Raw genomic sequence first — 17,771 nt, 5'->3', positions numbered from 1 at the left:
AGAACTGATCATATTTTGAAACAAAGTAATAGATGAAAATATGCTTATAATTGATTTTAAGATTGCATGAAAAATCCACTTGGCTTGGGGGCAAATGCCCCCCCAGTTCAAATGAACTAATAAACTAAATATAAATATAGTAAAGAATAAGAGATGAAATGATACAGAATAATGAAATACAACACAGATGTTTGTCTTTACTCTTGAGTCATCTCTCAAATTACACACACAGGTTGCTTTTAAGAAACTCATAACATCTATTAATTTTATATATGTTTTACACCACAATCATATTTATCTTCCATCATTTTCTAGTTTCTGTCAAGAACAAAAAATCTGCATAAGACTGATGTCTGAAGTGCAGTGATGAAAACAAAAGATGTTGTGTTTGTATGATGATAGTTTTTGGGGAGTGTCAGTGTCCTCACAGACTGTTAATTAGTCTGGACTTTGACTCTGGTGTCCCCACAGACTAGAATTTGGTTAGGGTCAAAGTCCTATATTCACTTTAAAAGAGGAAAACCCAGACGAGCTGTACTCATTTCTTCAGAGCCGCTAAAATGACATCTGAAATGTCTAAGTTTTCCGTTCTGTTATTGTTACTGCTGGTTGTTTGTGATCAATCTTCAGGCTTCAGGCCTCACAAATCAGTACTGCAGGTTCAAAATGGGATGAACTGGGGTGAGTGGGGTCAGAAAGACATGTGTCCGACTGGGATGTATGCTGCTGGATTTAGTCTAAAGGTGAGTTGTAAGGAATGTACATACTTAACTTATTTTCTTAATTTACAGCCATCTTGGGCAAAAATGGGGGGGGGGGGGTATTAATTAATGGTAATAACCCTTGTGTGTTGTTGGGGATGTTTTCATCAACTAGGTTTTTTTTACTCTTAAGCACTATTCGGACGGGATTAGTTTTCCAAACGATGTTTGAGTTTCAACGTGTCCCCCAGGACGTCTGTGATTTTATGTACCGATTCAGACGAGATTAAAATGATGCAGGCTATTCCAGAGATGGGAGTGTTTGTTTCATGCATTTGGTCGTTGCAGTAGCACGTGCTCTGGATACGCGTGATTGTAATGTTTAATATTTTGCTTTAAATGTAAAATTATGACAGAACATGTAATTCATTAATTTAATTTTAACAAATCATGGGCAAAATTAATACCCTTTCGTGTTGTTAGTGGATGAAAACATCCACTTAATTCAACGGCTATAAAATGTTTTTCCAATTTTTTTTTATAAATCTGTTAATCAACCTTAGTCCTAAATCAAAACTATCAAATCTTCACAAAAATTCCATGATTTTAACTCTTTAATTGCCAAGTTTATAAGTGGTGTCACTAATGTGGAAAAAACACACAAAAAAATCACGGATTTTCAATGTAAAAGTGATTTTAAACTGGATTTTTGTTTACCTTTTTCACAGGTTTGGACAAGTCAAAGATTGGTAAAAACATTGGCTTTGAAGCATTTTTTGTAGCATCAGTTTTTATTTTTTCTCCCTCATTTATTGTTAGTGGCTGTTTTTGCCCCATTGACTTTCATTATAATGACTTTTTTTGATAAACAATAAATGACGGAGAAAAAAATAAAAACTGATGCTACACAAAAACTAAAAATGCTTCAAAGCCAATGTTTTACCAATCTTTGACATGCCCAAGACTGTAAAAAAGGTTAAAAAAAATTCAGTTTACAATCACTTTTTATATTGAAAATTGGTCATTTTGTGTGTTATAAACTTGGCAATTAAAGAGTTAAAATCATGGAAAGTTTGTGAAGATTTGGTAGTTTTGATCAGTACTGAGATTGATTAACAGATCTATGCAAAAAATTTGGAAAAAATATTAATGATACATTTTTATAGCCGTTTAATTTAGTGGATGTTTTCATCCAGGTAGTAAATTTGAACAATGCACAAGGGTTAATTAGTATTGGTATGAATTCTTTGGACAATAACATTATATCAACACAAATGTGTTAATAAAGGGGCATTACAATCTTACTTCTATCGATCAACATGTGCAGTATTACTGAAGAAAAGTCAACAATGTTATTTATTTAAGCTACAGACTGTGTAATACTGTATTATTTCTTTACTTTCACTGCTCATATAATGTGTATATAGATATGTAAATTAAGAAAGTTAATTTGTTAATTGTTAAAATATACTTTTTTGAGGGTAAATGATGACAGGTCCCAATCTATACTCTATTAAGAGTGGTTGTCTTTTGAGGGAAGTATTGTTGTGAAGAGTTACAGACTGTGATGTTGCTTTAGGTGGAAAGATCATTAGGAGGTGGTGATGATACTGCTCTCAATGGGATTCGTCTTCACTGCATCTACCCTACCACAGATACATCAGCCCCACAAAAGAGCTACGCCACAGTTCAGTCTGAAGCCGGGAGGTAAAGAGCTCAGATTTTCTAGCCCCTCATAGGAAAGTGCATTCTCATGCCTATCCTTGTCTAAGAGCACTCATCTCCCCTGATATCCAGTATTACCATCCGGTTTTATCTTAATAACAAATTACCACATTAAAGTTAATTGTTGTAATCTTTCCTCAGTTGGGGTGAATGGACAAAAATTCAATGGTGCCCAGGTGGATTTTTGACATCTTTTCAGCTCAGAGTTGAACCCCCTCAAGGGAATGGGGATGACACAGCAGTGAACAATATCAGGTGAGACCACCATGGCGGTTTCCTAAATCACACATTGTCACAAACTAAATTACAGATTGAAGTACTTACTGATTACATTCTATATACACTGAACAAACTCATAAACACTTTTTACTTTTTCTATGTACACAAAAGGCCTGTTTCTCTCAAATATTGTCAAAATCTGTGTGAGTGACACTTCTCCTTTTATTGTGGCCAGCCTAAGGCACACCTGTGCAATAATCATGCTGTCTAATCAGCATCTGCCACACACCTGTGAGATGGATGGATTATCTCATCAAAGCAAAAGTGCTCACTAACACAGATTTAGACACAGAAGATTTCTGAACAATATTTGAGAGAAATGGGCATTTTGTGCACATCTTTGAGTTCAGCTCATGAAAATGGGGGCAAAACAAAAGTGTCTATAATTTTGTTCAGTGTAGTATGTATTAAAATATCAAAACATTTTCTATGCAACGTTGATAAATGAGGCCCCAGGTCATTATAATTTATTAACTTTTTCAATTTGGTGGATCCTTGGCACAAATGTCCTTCAAAAATGTGTTTATCCAAAATATAATGTGAACTCTTACATGAAACAGTAGACCATCTCTCACATACTGACAAGTTTCAGACATGCTATTTGTTGATACTTATTTTCACATACTTTATAGTAAAAAAAGTATATTCAAAAAAATAATACGTTGGATTTACTTAAAAAAATATAGTGCATGAAATTTAGTACAAATGCAATTGCTTAAAATTCCATGTGAATGGTGTTTAAAAAAGGTGGATGCAAAAATGATCCATTATATTTTTAATTTTTTAAGTAAATCCAACATATTCTTTTGAGTGTAAGTGGTGTTGGATGCAAAGGGTACTTTGTTAGTTTATTCTTAGTTTATTCTTGTGATAACTAATTTCTAATACATTGCGCATGTCACGTTTTAATTTTGAGAAAGCTTTTCATTATTATGAGATACTACGCTGAAATTTTGCCACATGGAAAGTGGGAACTTTAAATATTAAGAGTTTTCTTGGCATTTGAAAATTGGATCCATGTATTTGATGTAATACAAATATAATTATCCTAAATTAAACGCCTCAAGTTGGAGGTTCAGTTTGGGCTCTTTGATACGTAGATCTTTGCTTTCATCAAGGCCGAGGGTGGGAATCTTGGGCGTAAAAAGGTTGGTGTCGACTGTTCTAGAGGTACTTATAAAGATTTAGCTGAACCTATGAAACTGTGGAGGTACATAAGAAACACTTAACTAGTTGTCAGCTGCAGTTCCTGACACCACACACAAGAACTAAACTGACTGTAAATGTACATTTCTACAGGTTTGTCTGCAGTTCTGCTGATATTCTGGAGGGCCCAGGAATGAACTGGGGTGACTGGGGTGACTGGAGCAACAAATGTCAAGGAAAAGGAATCTGTGGGATTATGACGATGGTTGAGGAGCCACAGGGGATCGGTGATGACACAGCCCTCAATAATGTGCTAATGTTTTGCTGTGATTAGACACAATTACTGCAAACACTTTGTCTCAAGAAAGGAAATTTTAAGTCAGGACCATAAGGATAGAAATAAATATTAAGCGGCACATAAAGGATAGAAATATTCAAAGAAAAAAAAATACTGATACTTGGTCTGACTGAAATGATAATGTCTGAATACAGCTGTGTGTCCTGTGTTTATTAAAGTCATATTTCATATATATATACACACTATACGCGCACACAATGTGTTTCATCTCCACTTAAAACATTAGAGTGAGCTTTATTGATATTGTTTTGTATCTGAAATGTAATGTTTTTCATATTGATCAATCTTAGGATTTGAAAAGTATATTAAAAAGATGATGGGGGAATGTTTGGGATGTTTTGAGGTGTTGTTTTAATGTGATTATATTTTAGCTGCTTACTTGATTGTTAATGTCATTAATTGAAACTGTTTGAAGCTGTGAATTTTTGTTTAATAATGATCATTGCTTGTGTGTTTGCCTGCATGAAGGTCTCTGACCAAAACGTTGCTGTTTTAAACTTTTCTGAAATAAAGGGACTTCAACAGTGTGCAGATCTTTTTTCTGATTATTGGCTAGACAGACAAAGTTTAGCATTTGTATAGTATTAATAATTCAGTCATTTTCCTGCTCTGAGGTAAATGTGGCGCTACTGTATAATGCACACAAGCGATGTATTAGTGTTTTAATAATTAAATGATTAAAGAAAATTAAAATTATTAAAAGGTATAGCGGAGGATTTTCTCAAATTTTAGAAAAGAACCGCCTTCTCCACTTTTAAAAAAAATGCAATTGCGCAACACTCCTGATTGACAACTAGGAGGACCAATAGTCTTGATGATCCACCCGGAAAAAAAAATCCTCCACAATACCTTTAACTTTCTATTTTATATAAAACAGTATACTAATTAAATACAAAATAGCCACTAATGTGTTCATGCCCTGCTGAAAAAAACAGCATACCAGCAAGAACAGCATATGTGGTGTTTTGGTGCTGGTTTGCTAGTGAACACCAGCTAAACCAGCATCATCACCAGCATTAGCACCAGCTAAACCAGCACTAAACCAGCATTAGCACCAGCATCCCATGCTGGTCATACCAGCATATGTTGTGTTTTGGTGCTGGTATGCTGGTGACCACCAGCTAAACCAGTATAGATCAGCATAATTACCATGCTGGTCCATGCTGGTTTGATGCTGTTTTTTCAGCAGGGTGTACAGTTAATAAACAGCAGAGTTGTTTAAAATCAGATGAAATATAACTTTGTAAGGGTGGATTCACTACAGTGGTTCAGTCTGTAGGAACACCAAAATGACTGAGAAATGTTAACAGCAAGATGGTGTAAAACTGTGTATTTCTGGTCAATTATCACCATTCTGCAACTTATAGGCCCACCAACGACGAAAATAAGTGCAGTTATCTTAGCAAAATATATGGGAAAGCATTGCTAGAATATAAATATATTGTATTGCAATATGTGCGTTTAAGTATTAACACTAAATCAAAACTAAACAACAGATTTGTAAATGAAATGGTTTTAATAACAGCACTGACTTAAAGTTACAAATAAAATGGTTACACTATAAATGCATGAAATGGTAAATAATACATAGTGCAGTTAACTGTTTACAATGTATGTGAGATATTACCTGATAAGATAGAGAACAGAGAAAGAAAGAAAGTTTAGAAAAAAGAGAATCACCATTGAGAACTGAAATCTTGGCCTGATGGCCTAAACCCAAGAACTCATGTGAAAAGGAAAAGCAGAAAGAATCCAAGAGCAAAGCTTACGAAGACCAGCCCAAAAGAAGATGAGCGCAAGAACCAGAACATATTAGGTGTGTTCGACATCGGCTGTGGCTGGATGTAACCGATCGGCGAGATTAGCCGCGTGCAGGCGGGGAGGAGCTGAAAACGGAGATGTGAAGTCGGACGCGCTGTGGTTCCCGTAGCTTGCTGCATTTACGTCAGGCATGGCTGATCACGTGCCGTTTGCTTGCTTAATCGCATTAAACATGATTTGTAAGATGTAAACATACATACAAAGTGAATTATACTGTTTTGAATGTCCGTGTATGAGCATGAGTGGAACTGAAGAGGCTTACAGCAGTGTTTTTACAAGAATAAAGAGTTCAACATAAGCATATTTAAATACCAATGTAGTGGGGTCTACGTTTTTTATCCATTTTATTTCGATGAAGATGACACAATATAACATCGCGACTACATGAAAATAGCTTTAACTGTTATAAAAATACAGATTTGTGAACATTTGTGGAACTGAGGGCGTGAAAATACACACGAAACACACGTGATTGTTGTCATGTGGTGAATCTGACCAATCGTGAAACAGCTGTGTCGTCATTACAGCCCGTGCAGCTCCTCTTCGCGAACTGCGCTGGCTAACTCAGGCGGCTGATCTCGAACCGCTCTCGCGGTACTTAAAAGCCATATGACACAATCACGTGCCTGCAGCGCCAGCTGAAGTCGGACAAAAATACTAACCGGAATGCACTGCTTCAAGTCAGCCGCCGATCGGTCTGCGCAGCGCCGCATGAAGTCGAACACACCTATTATTTTATCCCCTTTACTTGACCATGTGACTAAACCCAACATGATACATTCAATCTGACCAATCAGAAGAGCACCTTTAACCCCTAATGTATTGAATAAACAGCTGTGACAATAGACTTTGATCACTATCAGTAAGCACGGAAATGGGAGTTGTGACAAAGTAATAATCTCCTACAATTTCAATCCTACAAATTGTAAGAAGCCACCCATTGGCCCAACGACGGTATCCAATGGCGTGGGTGAAGGGATCTCATGTTTGTCTGAGCTGTTTGTGTTCCTCTAGATGTTTACACACAGGTCATTGATTGACTTTAATGCATCTTTTACACCCCAATCTTATTTTTCTTCCATCATTTTCTTATTTCTGTCAAGTACCTAAATATAACAAGATCTATAAATACTGATGTCTGAAGCGTAATGATGAAAACTATAAAGATGTTTCTTGTTTTGAGGATGTGTTTCTGAAGATCTGTATTGATCAGTTTGGACTTAGATCAGACTCTGTTTAAGGTCAATGTCCTACATTCAGTTTAACAGAGAAACACACAGACACGCTGTATTCATCTGTACTGAACTCGCTTAAATGAAACCAGAAATGTCTGCGTTTATTTCTGTGTTGTTAATGTCATTGCTGGTTGTTAGTGATCGATGTTCAGGTGGACGGTTTGAGCGCAGCATCAACAGGTCTTATCGGTCACTTCTGCAGGTTCATAATGGGATGCGCTGGGGTTCATGGGGTCTGAAAGAGATGTGTCCGGGTGGGATGTACGCAGCAGGGTTTAGTCTAAAGGTAAGCTAACATTTATAACCAAAACATTGTTGTGGGTTATGGTTTGAACTTTAAAAATAAACATCCACCTTCATGAATTTTACTGAGAATATTTGATTAGTGTTATTTTAAAGAGTAACGCTTTTATCTATTATCAAAATAACATTTTCTCCTCAAACACTTCTGTTTACTTCATCAATGTAAGATCATTGACCTCTTGGTCCTAAAACAGTACTGTAATGCTGGTTAAGTGTTTTAGTAATGTAGTCAATAGCAAACAGCAACAATAACAGATTTGAAATGAAACAGTACCTTAACTTGGGACACATGGAGATATCATGGAGTCTCCTCAGATTCAGTTCAGTTCTTCACAATCCACTGCAGGTCCACATTTACTGAGATCTGAGATACACAAACACACTTTATATCATCCATTTACTGTTTTTTTTTTGTCAAAATGCATCACAAAAATACAGAAAAATATAATCTATTTTAGATTAATAGACAGAAAACATTGATCCATTTAAATGCTGTAATCACTGTCCACGAGTCCAACATCCACTGAGCCTGTTGACATTAAAGGTGCCATAGATTGCATTGAAATAATATTTTTTAATTGTTCTTTGATATATACATAGAAAGTATGTGGCTTTATTAAAGGGGACATATGATAAAAATCTGACTTTTCCATGTTTAAGTGCTATAATTTGGTCTCCAGTGCTTGTATCAACCTAGAAAATGTGAAAAAGATCAACCAAGTAACTTAAACCATTCTCTGCAAGCATGTGAAAAAAATATCTCATTGAAATTTGGCTCCCCTTGTGATGTCAGAAGGCTCACACCTACAAAATGGCAATTATAACATGTTATAATAAATGATCTATATGATATTTTGAGCTAAAACTTCACATACGTACTTTGGGGACAGCAAAGATTCAGATCCAGAGTCAGTTTTACATGTCCATTTAAAACCCTTAAAATGAAATGGTCTATTATTACCTTATTTGAAAGAGTCATGAATAATAATGTTGAGCTCTGCTCTGATTGGCTGTTTCTCCTTCAGTAGCTCTGTGTGTGTGTGTAAACAGAACTTATGTTTGAGTCTGTATCAGATGAAGAGACAGAATTTTTTTAGGAATAATAATCAATTGTTTGGATATTGTTAATGGACGTTTCTGAGTGATAAGTTTCTGTTTTTCTCAGCATGGACCTGCAAAATGTAACTGTAATGTCAATATTTGAACTTCGGCCTAAAAGCTAACATACAGCAATACCTAGCATATAACATTAACTAGCATACAGCGCTAACTCAGCAGTCACAACTTTGTTTATAGCATTGTAATAACATTGTAATTAATTTAATGTTGTTACATCTGGACTGTAACGTTACAGTTGGTGTTATGTTGAGATTGGTCTGTTTTGGTCTTTTGCATGCATTAGGTTTACTTATTACACGGCTCTCTGGAATGCTTGATTCTGATTGGTCAGTTGAGACATTTGCAGGTTCGTTCTTTTCAAATAATTACCGCTCCAAAGTAATAACGCATAGCCGGACTACTTGCACAAGTAAAATCGCTCCGCGCCAATAAAGATCAATAAAGATTACTGTTTGGCGCCATCTTGTGACAAACACTCGACAACCACGACAAGACACAGACAGCTTACTGAGACTGAACTTGACAAAATAGAGCATGCAGCTACGAAGCCAACACACACAAAAAATACAGAATGGGCATTAAAACTTCTCAAAGACTGACTAAAAGAGAATAAATGGAGACAGACAAGTATGAAGCAGAGGATCTTAATAAGGTATTACGATCATTTTATGTATCTCCGCTTCGCGTCGGGTCCTGATCACACTCTCGGGGCTTATTTCCCAATAACTACCGGCTGCCTCTACATTATCCCTTACATAAAAAAGAGGAAATAATCGTGTTTGAGGCTAATGATGTCATTACCATGAACACAACTCTTATTATTCATCTATGCCAACATAAATACAGTTTTTCATTCTGTGACACCTTTAAACAAAGCACTAAAGTCAGTTTGTATTCTATATCAAGTAAACTGTAGATAGTTTTACATGATTAAAGCATCTGTTATATGTGGGTTAGATATCTGTTTACAAACTGATTAAATTAGATAAATCAAGTTAAATCAGTTTATAGAAATCTGACCCAAACTCTACTAGTATCTCTACATTGAATGACATATCATGTGTGAAGTTTCTGTTTGTTAGGTTGCAGGTTATTGGGAATCTCTGCTGGTTGGTGATAACACAGCTCTCAATGGGATTCGTCTTCACTGCATCAACCCTTCCAAGAGTTCATCAGGACCGTATGAAGACTACGCTTCAGTTCAGTCTGACTCAGGGAGCTAAAATTTAACCTATGTTGGCTGTATTTTAATGCGTTACACAGCCGTTTAACTTTAACAAGCAGTCTTTTATGTTTTCAGATTCCACATATAGTATATAAATAGATCATGTTAGCCTAATCAATAATAGCTTTAAGTTGATTGTTGTGATCTGTCCTCAGCTGGGGTAAATGGTCAGATATTAAATGGTGCCCGCGTGGATTATTGACATCTTTTCAGCTGAGAGTTGAACCCTATCAAAGCGGCTGGGATGACACAGCAGCAAATAATATCAGGTGAGAAGATGTCAAGACGAATCATTTCTCTAACAAAACTCAATGTAGACATAATAATGTATAAGCCAATTCACCAACAACAGATATTGTATAACCTCACATGTGAATTGTAGAAAGAGTTAGCATTTTCAGTACTGAACACCTCCAAAAGATCAAAGGGTTCAAAGGTCAGTTTAAAAATTAGTTCAGTAAAAACACACAAAGTTATTTTTGCCTTATACAACTTTAATATTTTAGACAAAAAATTATTTATCTGCTTTGTTGAATTTAATGCAATTTAGTTTTACATGATCATGTGATTTTACATAGTTTTCTAAGTAATATTGCATGTAAACTTGTATGATCTTGTTTGGGGGGGGTCCCAGTAGGGGCATCAAAATGGCTAGAAACGGCCCTGTGTGCAGACACATGCAGTTTGTGTTTAGTCAATAACTCAAATTCTCCACAGGTTTAACTGCAGTGGGAACACAGAAGTACTGGAGGGTTCGGGAATGTCCTGGGGTAGCTGGGGCGACTGGAGCGACACCTGTGACGGTAAAGGAATCTGTGGGATTGAGACGATGGTGGAGACCCCGCAGGGAATCGGAGACGATACGGCTCTCAATGACGCGCGCATGTACTGCTGCGATTGAAGCATGTGATCACAAACACAATAATAGTTAAGGATCCAGCAGAATAATCACATTATCTTTAAATAGCACTTAATTCTTTTTGACCGAATTAATTTAAGAGTTTTTTTTCCAAGTTATGATTGTCTCATTCATATTTAAATGGACTAGGTGAACATAACATTAAAACAAATACTCACAATATTGACTGACAATAGTTGTAATACTGTAGTTATTTCATGTTAAGAAATCTGTTTGTGTAATCTGTGATTCTTTAAATGATCATTAAAAAGTATTAATATCAAGTCTGGCATGGGTGCTGTACATTTAATAGTACATCTAGCAATCGTCCATTACCACAGAAAACTATAATCATGTCTGTTTATACAACATTACTATCTGTGGTGAACACTGCTGGGTGTAACTAGTTACTAAGTAATTAGTCACTGTAACTTAATAACTTTTTCCTAAAAAAGTAAAGTAAGGGATTCCTCAGCAATTTAATGACAGTAACTTCTGATGTAATTGAAGTAAATCCTGTGTATGGACTGTAAAACAAAAATAGTGGATTTATCATCAACATTTAAAGGTTGCATATTTTTTATGAATCCTTCTCACTTTAAATACATTGGCGAGTAAATAAGAATAATGGTAACACTGTAGTGTAGTTTACAATCCTCACTATTAACTGGTTGTATATTTAATATTACTGAGATATTGTCTGTTTATTAATACTTAAAAAGCACATAATAATGCCTGATTCTGCAAAACCTTATTTTACATCCTTAATCCTAACCAATTCCTACCAATACTTAAACTTAACAACTACTTTACTAAGTATTAATATGCATTCATTACGAGTATATGGAGGCAAAAGTAGTTAACTCTTTCCTGCCATTAACAATATTTCTCATCATACCTAATTTATAAAAAACTGAGGCAAAAACTATTTAATTAATTTTAAACTCAAGAGAACAAATGAAGATAGGATTAAAGTTTTTTCCCGTTTTGTTTGTTTGTTTGTTTGTTTAATTTAAGCGTCACCGTCCCGTATACGGGACACCTAAGTTTAATTCAATATTGTTGAGGTAAATGTTAATCTATCACTACATACGATATATTGTTGGAAAGGTCTAAGCCTCTAGAATACATATTTCAGCAGTGTTTTATAAAATAAATTATGTAGGGAGAGTAATTGATTCATTTATGAAGAGAGTGTGCTTCAAAACATTTATATCCTGCTTAATGTCACTGTCTCGCCAACGGGGTGCTTACGTTTACTTCAGTGTTTTCCATGTGAATTCTTATCCAATCCTGACAAACTATATATCGTTTGAAAGCTCTAAGGGTGTAGTTTCCATTTATCATCAGAATTATGGGAAAGAAATGACATAGTGAGAGCCATTTTCTAAAGAGAGAGAGAGTAAGATTCTAAAATGTCACCGGGCCACAGGTGAACCCAGTTTGTTTTTACATATGTATAGCACTAATACCCTATTCCAAACCTAAACAATTTTGACAAACTATATATCATTGGAAAGCTCTAAGAGTGTAGTTATCATATATCTTTACCATTTTGAGAAAAAAAGACGTAGTGAAAGTCAGTTTCAATTGTAGGCCCACATGTAGGCATTTTTCTAACACTAAACCCCCACCCTAAACCCTTCAAAATCTTGATAAACTATATATCACTGGAAAGCTCTCAGAATGTAGTTTTCATATGTCAAAGTCATCTGATGATAGAAATAACTAAGTGACAGTTTTTTGTTACATGCCCCCCCTCCCATAGGAATGCATATTAATTATTATTTATTCATAATGCTATATCCTATTATAAATCTTCAAAAATGTTGACAAATTATATATATCATTGGAAAGCTCTAAGAATGTAGTTTTCATATTTCAAAACGTTTTAGCAGTAATAATGATGCAGTGAAAGTAATTGATTCATTTATGACAAGAGTATGCAGAGAACCGTTGACACCTACTGGCTGTTGTTGGTAAAACCACTAAAACTGTAACACAAACCTCATTTTTTGTGATTTTAACTTGAAATTTGAATCACAACTGCTTGAGACATCTGGCTTCATGTTTACATTATTACTTTTTTGTGAAATTTACCTTTTTATAATTGTTTTAATAAAAGTAATATGTTATTGGATTATTTTTATTTATTAAAATAAATGTAAACTGCTATAACAATTTTTCTGTTAAATATTCTCACCTGCTTACACTTCAGTCAAAAACCTTGAATTGTCTTCTTTAAAACAAGACCAAGATTAGGCTTCTAGACCAAAAAGTGCCAAAGTTATATTCATTTGAAGATGCACTTCAACTTTTCACCCCCCCCACCCCACTCTAAAGGATAAGACGACGCTTAAGAGGTTAAAAGCAATTTTTTTTCATTTGATATATTTGTATGCTTATATATTTATAGAAGAAACATTTCCTGAAAGGCATTTTGTGAAAATCACAAAAGAATTCTGGCAGGCAACTTGTTTAATAAAAGTGTGTCAAGCTTATAAAGTGTGAGCAGAATAATTTATGTATTTTATATGATTTTTTCAAGTCATTTCAATCCTATCTTTGTATCATTTACTAAGTATAATTTATAAAGTAATTAGTACTCAAATCATTTTTAGAGAGAGTCATTTGTACATTTATAATTACATGATTGAAGATGTAATTAGTAACTAGTAATTAATTACTTTTTTGAGTAACTTACTCAACACTCGTGGTGATAAACTATGGAAGTAAAAGTGTGCCATCGGATTTTGAATTCTAATTTTTAGCACTGAATTTTTTTACATCAAATTTTTAAAACTGAATTTTATTTTGCACCTAAATCAGACTTTGAATTTTAAAAGCCATCGAATTTCTACCACTGTTTTTTTGCCTATGACATTTTATTAATATTTTTAAAAAATTCAGTGTAAAAAAATGCAATGTCTCAAAAAAGTCAGTGTAAAAAAAAATTCAACATCTCAAAAGATTCAATGTAAAAAAATTCGACGTCTCAAAAGATTCAGTGTAAAAAATTCAATGTCTCAAAAGATTCAGTGTAAAAAAATTCAATGTCTCAAAAAATTCAGTGCAAAAAAATTCAACGTCTCAAAAAATTCAGTGTAAAAATGATCAGAGTCAACATCCGGGTAACCAAGGAAAAGCAATCGATCCCTGTATCAAATCGTTCAACATCCAGCCAATCATTTACGCTCCATTGGTCACGTGACGCAGAAACTGGAAGGCGGTGAAGTTAAGGACAGGTGAACTCCGGTCAGCAGCATGGCTCAGAACACGACGACAAATGATGGCGCTTCGGTGAGTTTACTCTTTCTTTACGTTTTGTGTGTAAAAGTCAGTAATAGTTACCAGACACATTGCACATTAACATAGTTGTCGAACAATATCTACAGGGAACTTTTAATGAGGTGGCGTTGGTTTAGGACAGCGCGATAAATCGCATGTGACAGTCATATGCATTTCATCAGTAAAGCTGGTTTCTTGATTAGTAGTAAATCGCCATCAGCTGCTTTCAGATGGAGCGGCATTGTTACTACACAAGCCGTAGTTCAATAACAAGCTGAGCCATATCGCATTCATTATCGCAGGCGATACGTTCAGGTGATGCAGATGTACTACTAACGTAATCAAGCTTTAGTGACGAGATGCGCATGACTATGGCATGCAATATATCACCCAGCCCTAAATGTTAACTGGTATGGTAACAGTGGCCGTGGTTCCTAATTAGTTAGTAGCCCCAGTCACACTGCCGTTTTAGTTTTCATAATTGCATAATCGCCATCAGTAAACTGGACGCTGCCTGACTTCCTCACTCGCGGGGACAGGCTGTTTTCCTGGGTAAAGTACAAAATCCTGACCTCCTAATTTATAAATGTCCAGAGCACATTTATAAATAAGCATTTTTATATGAAAATAAATAATCACAGCTCTAAAAAAAGCTCAGATATTCATCAGATGTTAACTTAAAACAATAAAAAAAAGTTTAATTTAAGAATATCCTGCTTATCTTATTTTTTCCATAAAATGTGGTCACACAGTGATTTTGTTTTTCTCTCCTAGGAACTCCTGCTTAATAATCTTTTAGAAAGACTTCGCTCTCGATTGGAGCATATTCTGGGACGCATGCCTCTGGATCTGGACTTCTTGGAGTTCACTTGTACACAAGAACTTGTGTTTTTAAATGCTGTATCCAGTCAAGTAACTGTTTGTCCAGCTATTTTAGATTCACTGAGACAGCTACACAGTCTTATCAATTTGGAAACAGAGAAAAGGGAGCAACACATTGCAGTTGTGCAGTTTGAGCAAGGACCAGCTGGGCGACAGCGAATGGTCATATCCCAAGAGTACCTTTGCAAACTTCTGGAACTTAATCTGTCTGTTCCATGTATAGCTAAACTTTTGGGGATGTCCAGGCGCACAGTATACAGACGCATGGCTGAGTCTGATCTCTCAGTTAAGGCATTATACAGCACTATGACAGATGACGAGTTAGATCAGTGTGTGAGAGATATTAAGTCAAGGCAACCTAACTCTGGCTATCGAATGATGAAGGCCCTTTTGCAAGCCAGAGGACTGAGGGTGCAGTATAACCGTGTCAGGGCCTCCATGCACCGTGTTGACACCACTGGTGTCATAAGCCGCATGATCCACGTAGGATGTATTGCTCGACGGACCTACTCTGTTCCAGGACCCCAGTCCTTGATGCATATAGATACAAACCATAAATTGATTCGGTAAATTCTTAAGCAATATTTTTGACACAATACATACTTTCAAAATGTGTTTGTAAAGTATGTGGTAGTTATCAGTATGCAGCATAACACGTTTTTATATGCACCATCACAGCTAACTTCTTTAAATGGTATACATCGTTACACCATAGTCTATTACATTTAGCAACTGTGTGTAGAAAATTTCTTGCAGTATGTTATATACAGCTGACTAATTATTTTTTTCTCTTTCAGCTACAACATTGTTGTCTTTGGTGGTATTGACGGTTTTTCCCGTAAGGTAAGCACAGTTGTTTGGACTAAGAGTACACATTTTTTTAATCATTAAATACTTGATTGTCTCATAGATGTATATTTGCATTTATGCTGCAGATAATGTATCTTGGTGCAGCCTCCAACAACCTTGCATCAACCACCCTGGCTTTCTTCCTAGAATCTGTTGAGAAGTTTGGTTTTCCTCTCAGGTAAATGCATATTTTAAACTGGCAGTTTTTACACTACAACAGAACAAACAGTGGTGAAAAGTAACTTAGAATAGTAATGTACTTAAAGATCACCTTCAGACAGGTAATTTGCAACCAATAAACTTGACCAAAATTAATTATGTGATCTTTGAAAGTGTTGTGTGTCTACTTTAGGGTTCGTGCTGATCAGGGAGTGGAAAATGTTGACGTTGCACGCTTCATGTTTACAGTCCGTGGCACTGGAAAGAGCAGCTTTATATCTGGGAAAAGTGTTCACAACCAAAGGTTTGTTCGATAGAATGAATATTGCTAATCAAAGCTGCGCCTCACTGATGCCATGTAGTGGTAGTATGTTAAAGGAATAGTCTACTCATTTTCAATATTAAAATATGTTATAACCTTAACTAAGAATTGTTGATACATCCCTCTATCATCTGTGTGCGTGCACGTAAGCGCTGGAGCGCGCTGCGACGCTTCGATAGCATTTAGCTTAGCCCCATTCATTCAATGGTACCATTTAGAGATAAAGTTAGAAGTGACCAAACACATCAACGTTTTTCCTATTTAAGACGAGTAGTTATACGAGCAAGTTTGGTGGTACAAAATAAAACGTAGCGCTTTTCTAAGCGGATTTAAAAGAGGAACTATATTTTATGGCGTAATAGCACTTTTGGGAGTACTTTGACTCGGCGCAGTAACAGTAATGAGTTATGCATAAACACAAAATAAAAAAGAAATTAAAGAAATTCAAAGACTATTTATCTATTAAAATAGATGGATATCTTAATTTTTTTTGCATTTGTGGATAACTTTAAAAAAAAAAATTTTCCAGGATTGAGCGGCTGTGGAGAGACCTCTGGACAGCTGTAACATGCATCTACTATGATGTTCTCCACTACCTGGAAGAAGAGGGCTTCCTCAGCATCGCCAATGAAACACACCTCTTTTGCTGTCACTTCGTGTTTCTCCCACGCCTGCAGGATGACCTAGATACTTTTCGCAATGGTTGGGACAATCATCCGCTGAGAACAGAAGGCCACATGACCCCTAACCAGCTGTGGGAGCTGGGTCGTACACATTATCCAATTCCAGGACAAGATAACACAGAGGTACATAAAAATATAATGTGATTTGAATGAATAGTGTTGTTCACGTACTCAAGATATTTAATTGGAAGCTAAAAGCACATTCCTGTAGTATCTGAAAGCGTGCCTTTTGCATACAACTCAAAATGCTCTCTATTTTTAGGGCATGGATATTCTTAGCATCGAGTGGGAAAACAGCGGACTTCCATTTGATGACCAGTCGGGCATCATTGTTCCAGACATGGCATGCCCTCTGAGCGATGGACAAATGACTGCTTTAAGAGATGCAGTTAACCCAAGAGCTGCATCCCAGTCCTTTGGTTGTGATGCTTACATTGGTGCTGTTCAATTTTGTGAGCAGTTTTTTGGTCTGTGAAAAAACTGATCAGAATGACTTAAGTTTTAAGTCTATTAATAATTTTTGGTATTATCTGAATTGTATTATTGTTATTGCTTTGGCAAGAGAAAGAAAAAGAGGAAGGTGCAACATAGTAACATTACAAAACCAGTTCATTTTACTTTAAACACCTATGTTAACGGTTATAATACAACTGAATGTAACACAAGGAACGTTCAAAAAGAATTTTCAAGGCCATATAGTTCACTTAACTCCTGCTCCAATAACATTAGTGTAGAGTTTGTTTTCAATGTTAAATTGCAAAATATAAGATGTACATAT

The 17,771-nt window shown here is 35.6% G+C and overlaps 3 protein-coding genes across 3 annotated transcripts; all 3 read left to right on the top strand.

Annotated features, from left to right (window-relative positions):
* Positions 1 to 531: 531 nt before the first annotated feature.
* On the top strand, positions 532 to 2,685 carry LOC129424076 (vitelline membrane outer layer protein 1 homolog). The gene is made up of 3 exons (XM_073871002.1): positions 532 to 800; positions 2,281 to 2,408; positions 2,568 to 2,685. Exons 1-3 carry the CDS (start codon positions 561 to 563, stop codon positions 2,683 to 2,685), a joined length of 486 nt encoding a protein of 161 aa, XP_073727103.1. The 5' UTR covers positions 532 to 560.
* Positions 2,686 to 7,341: 4,656 nt separating this feature from the next.
* On the top strand, positions 7,342 to 11,094 carry LOC129424074 (vitelline membrane outer layer protein 1). The gene is made up of 4 exons (XM_073871639.1): positions 7,342 to 7,551; positions 9,770 to 9,908; positions 10,070 to 10,181; positions 10,630 to 11,094. Exons 1-4 carry the CDS (start codon positions 7,345 to 7,347, stop codon positions 10,811 to 10,813), a joined length of 642 nt encoding a protein of 213 aa, XP_073727740.1. The 5' UTR covers positions 7,342 to 7,344; the 3' UTR covers positions 10,814 to 11,094.
* Positions 11,095 to 13,538: 2,444 nt separating this feature from the next.
* Positions 13,539 to 17,733, top strand: LOC129420936 (uncharacterized). Its single transcript, XM_055176118.2, has 7 exons — positions 13,539 to 14,110; positions 14,873 to 15,546; positions 15,778 to 15,823; positions 15,916 to 16,007; positions 16,182 to 16,292; positions 16,840 to 17,116; positions 17,256 to 17,733. Exons 1-7 carry the CDS (start codon positions 14,075 to 14,077, stop codon positions 17,466 to 17,468), a joined length of 1,449 nt encoding a protein of 482 aa, XP_055032093.2. The 5' UTR covers positions 13,539 to 14,074; the 3' UTR covers positions 17,469 to 17,733.
* The last annotated feature ends 38 nt before the right edge of the window (positions 17,734 to 17,771 follow it).

The sequence above is a fragment of the Misgurnus anguillicaudatus genome, chromosome 9 (genome assembly GCF_027580225.2).
Source record: "Misgurnus anguillicaudatus chromosome 9, ASM2758022v2, whole genome shotgun sequence".
NCBI classification, from domain to species: Eukaryota; Metazoa; Chordata; class Actinopteri; order Cypriniformes; family Cobitidae; genus Misgurnus; species Misgurnus anguillicaudatus.
Note: the sequence above shows the minus strand (reverse complement) of the source record. Positions and strands in the feature narration are given on the sequence as shown.

Excerpts from the sequence above, each read along its gene's own strand:
- LOC129424074 (XM_073871639.1), top strand. The coding sequence starts at position 7,345 with ATGAAACCAGAAATGTCTGCGTTTATTTCTGTGTTGTTAATGTCATTG. Across the intron at positions 7,552-9,769 it reads CAGCAGGGTTTAGTCTAAAG|GTTGCAGGTTATTGGGAATC; the intron begins GTAAGCTAACAT and ends TCTGTTTGTTAG. Across the intron at positions 9,909-10,069 it reads TCAGTCTGACTCAGGGAGCT|GGGGTAAATGGTCAGATATT; the intron begins AAAATTTAACCT and ends CTGTCCTCAGCT.
- LOC129424076 (XM_073871002.1), top strand. The coding sequence starts at position 561 with ATGACATCTGAAATGTCTAAGTTTTCCGTTCTGTTATTGTTACTGCTG. Across the intron at positions 801-2,280 it reads TTAATTTACAGCCATCTTGG|GTGGAAAGATCATTAGGAGG; the intron begins GCAAAAATGGGG and ends ATGTTGCTTTAG. Across the intron at positions 2,409-2,567 it reads GTTCAGTCTGAAGCCGGGAG|TTGGGGTGAATGGACAAAAA; the intron begins GTAAAGAGCTCA and ends ATCTTTCCTCAG.
- LOC129420936 (XM_055176118.2), top strand. The coding sequence starts at position 14,075 with ATGGCTCAGAACACGACGACAAATGATGGCGCTTCG. Across the intron at positions 15,824-15,915 it reads TTGACGGTTTTTCCCGTAAG|ATAATGTATCTTGGTGCAGC; the intron begins GTAAGCACAGTT and ends TTTATGCTGCAG. Across the intron at positions 16,293-16,839 it reads AAAAGTGTTCACAACCAAAG|GATTGAGCGGCTGTGGAGAG; the intron begins GTTTGTTCGATA and ends AAAATTTTCCAG.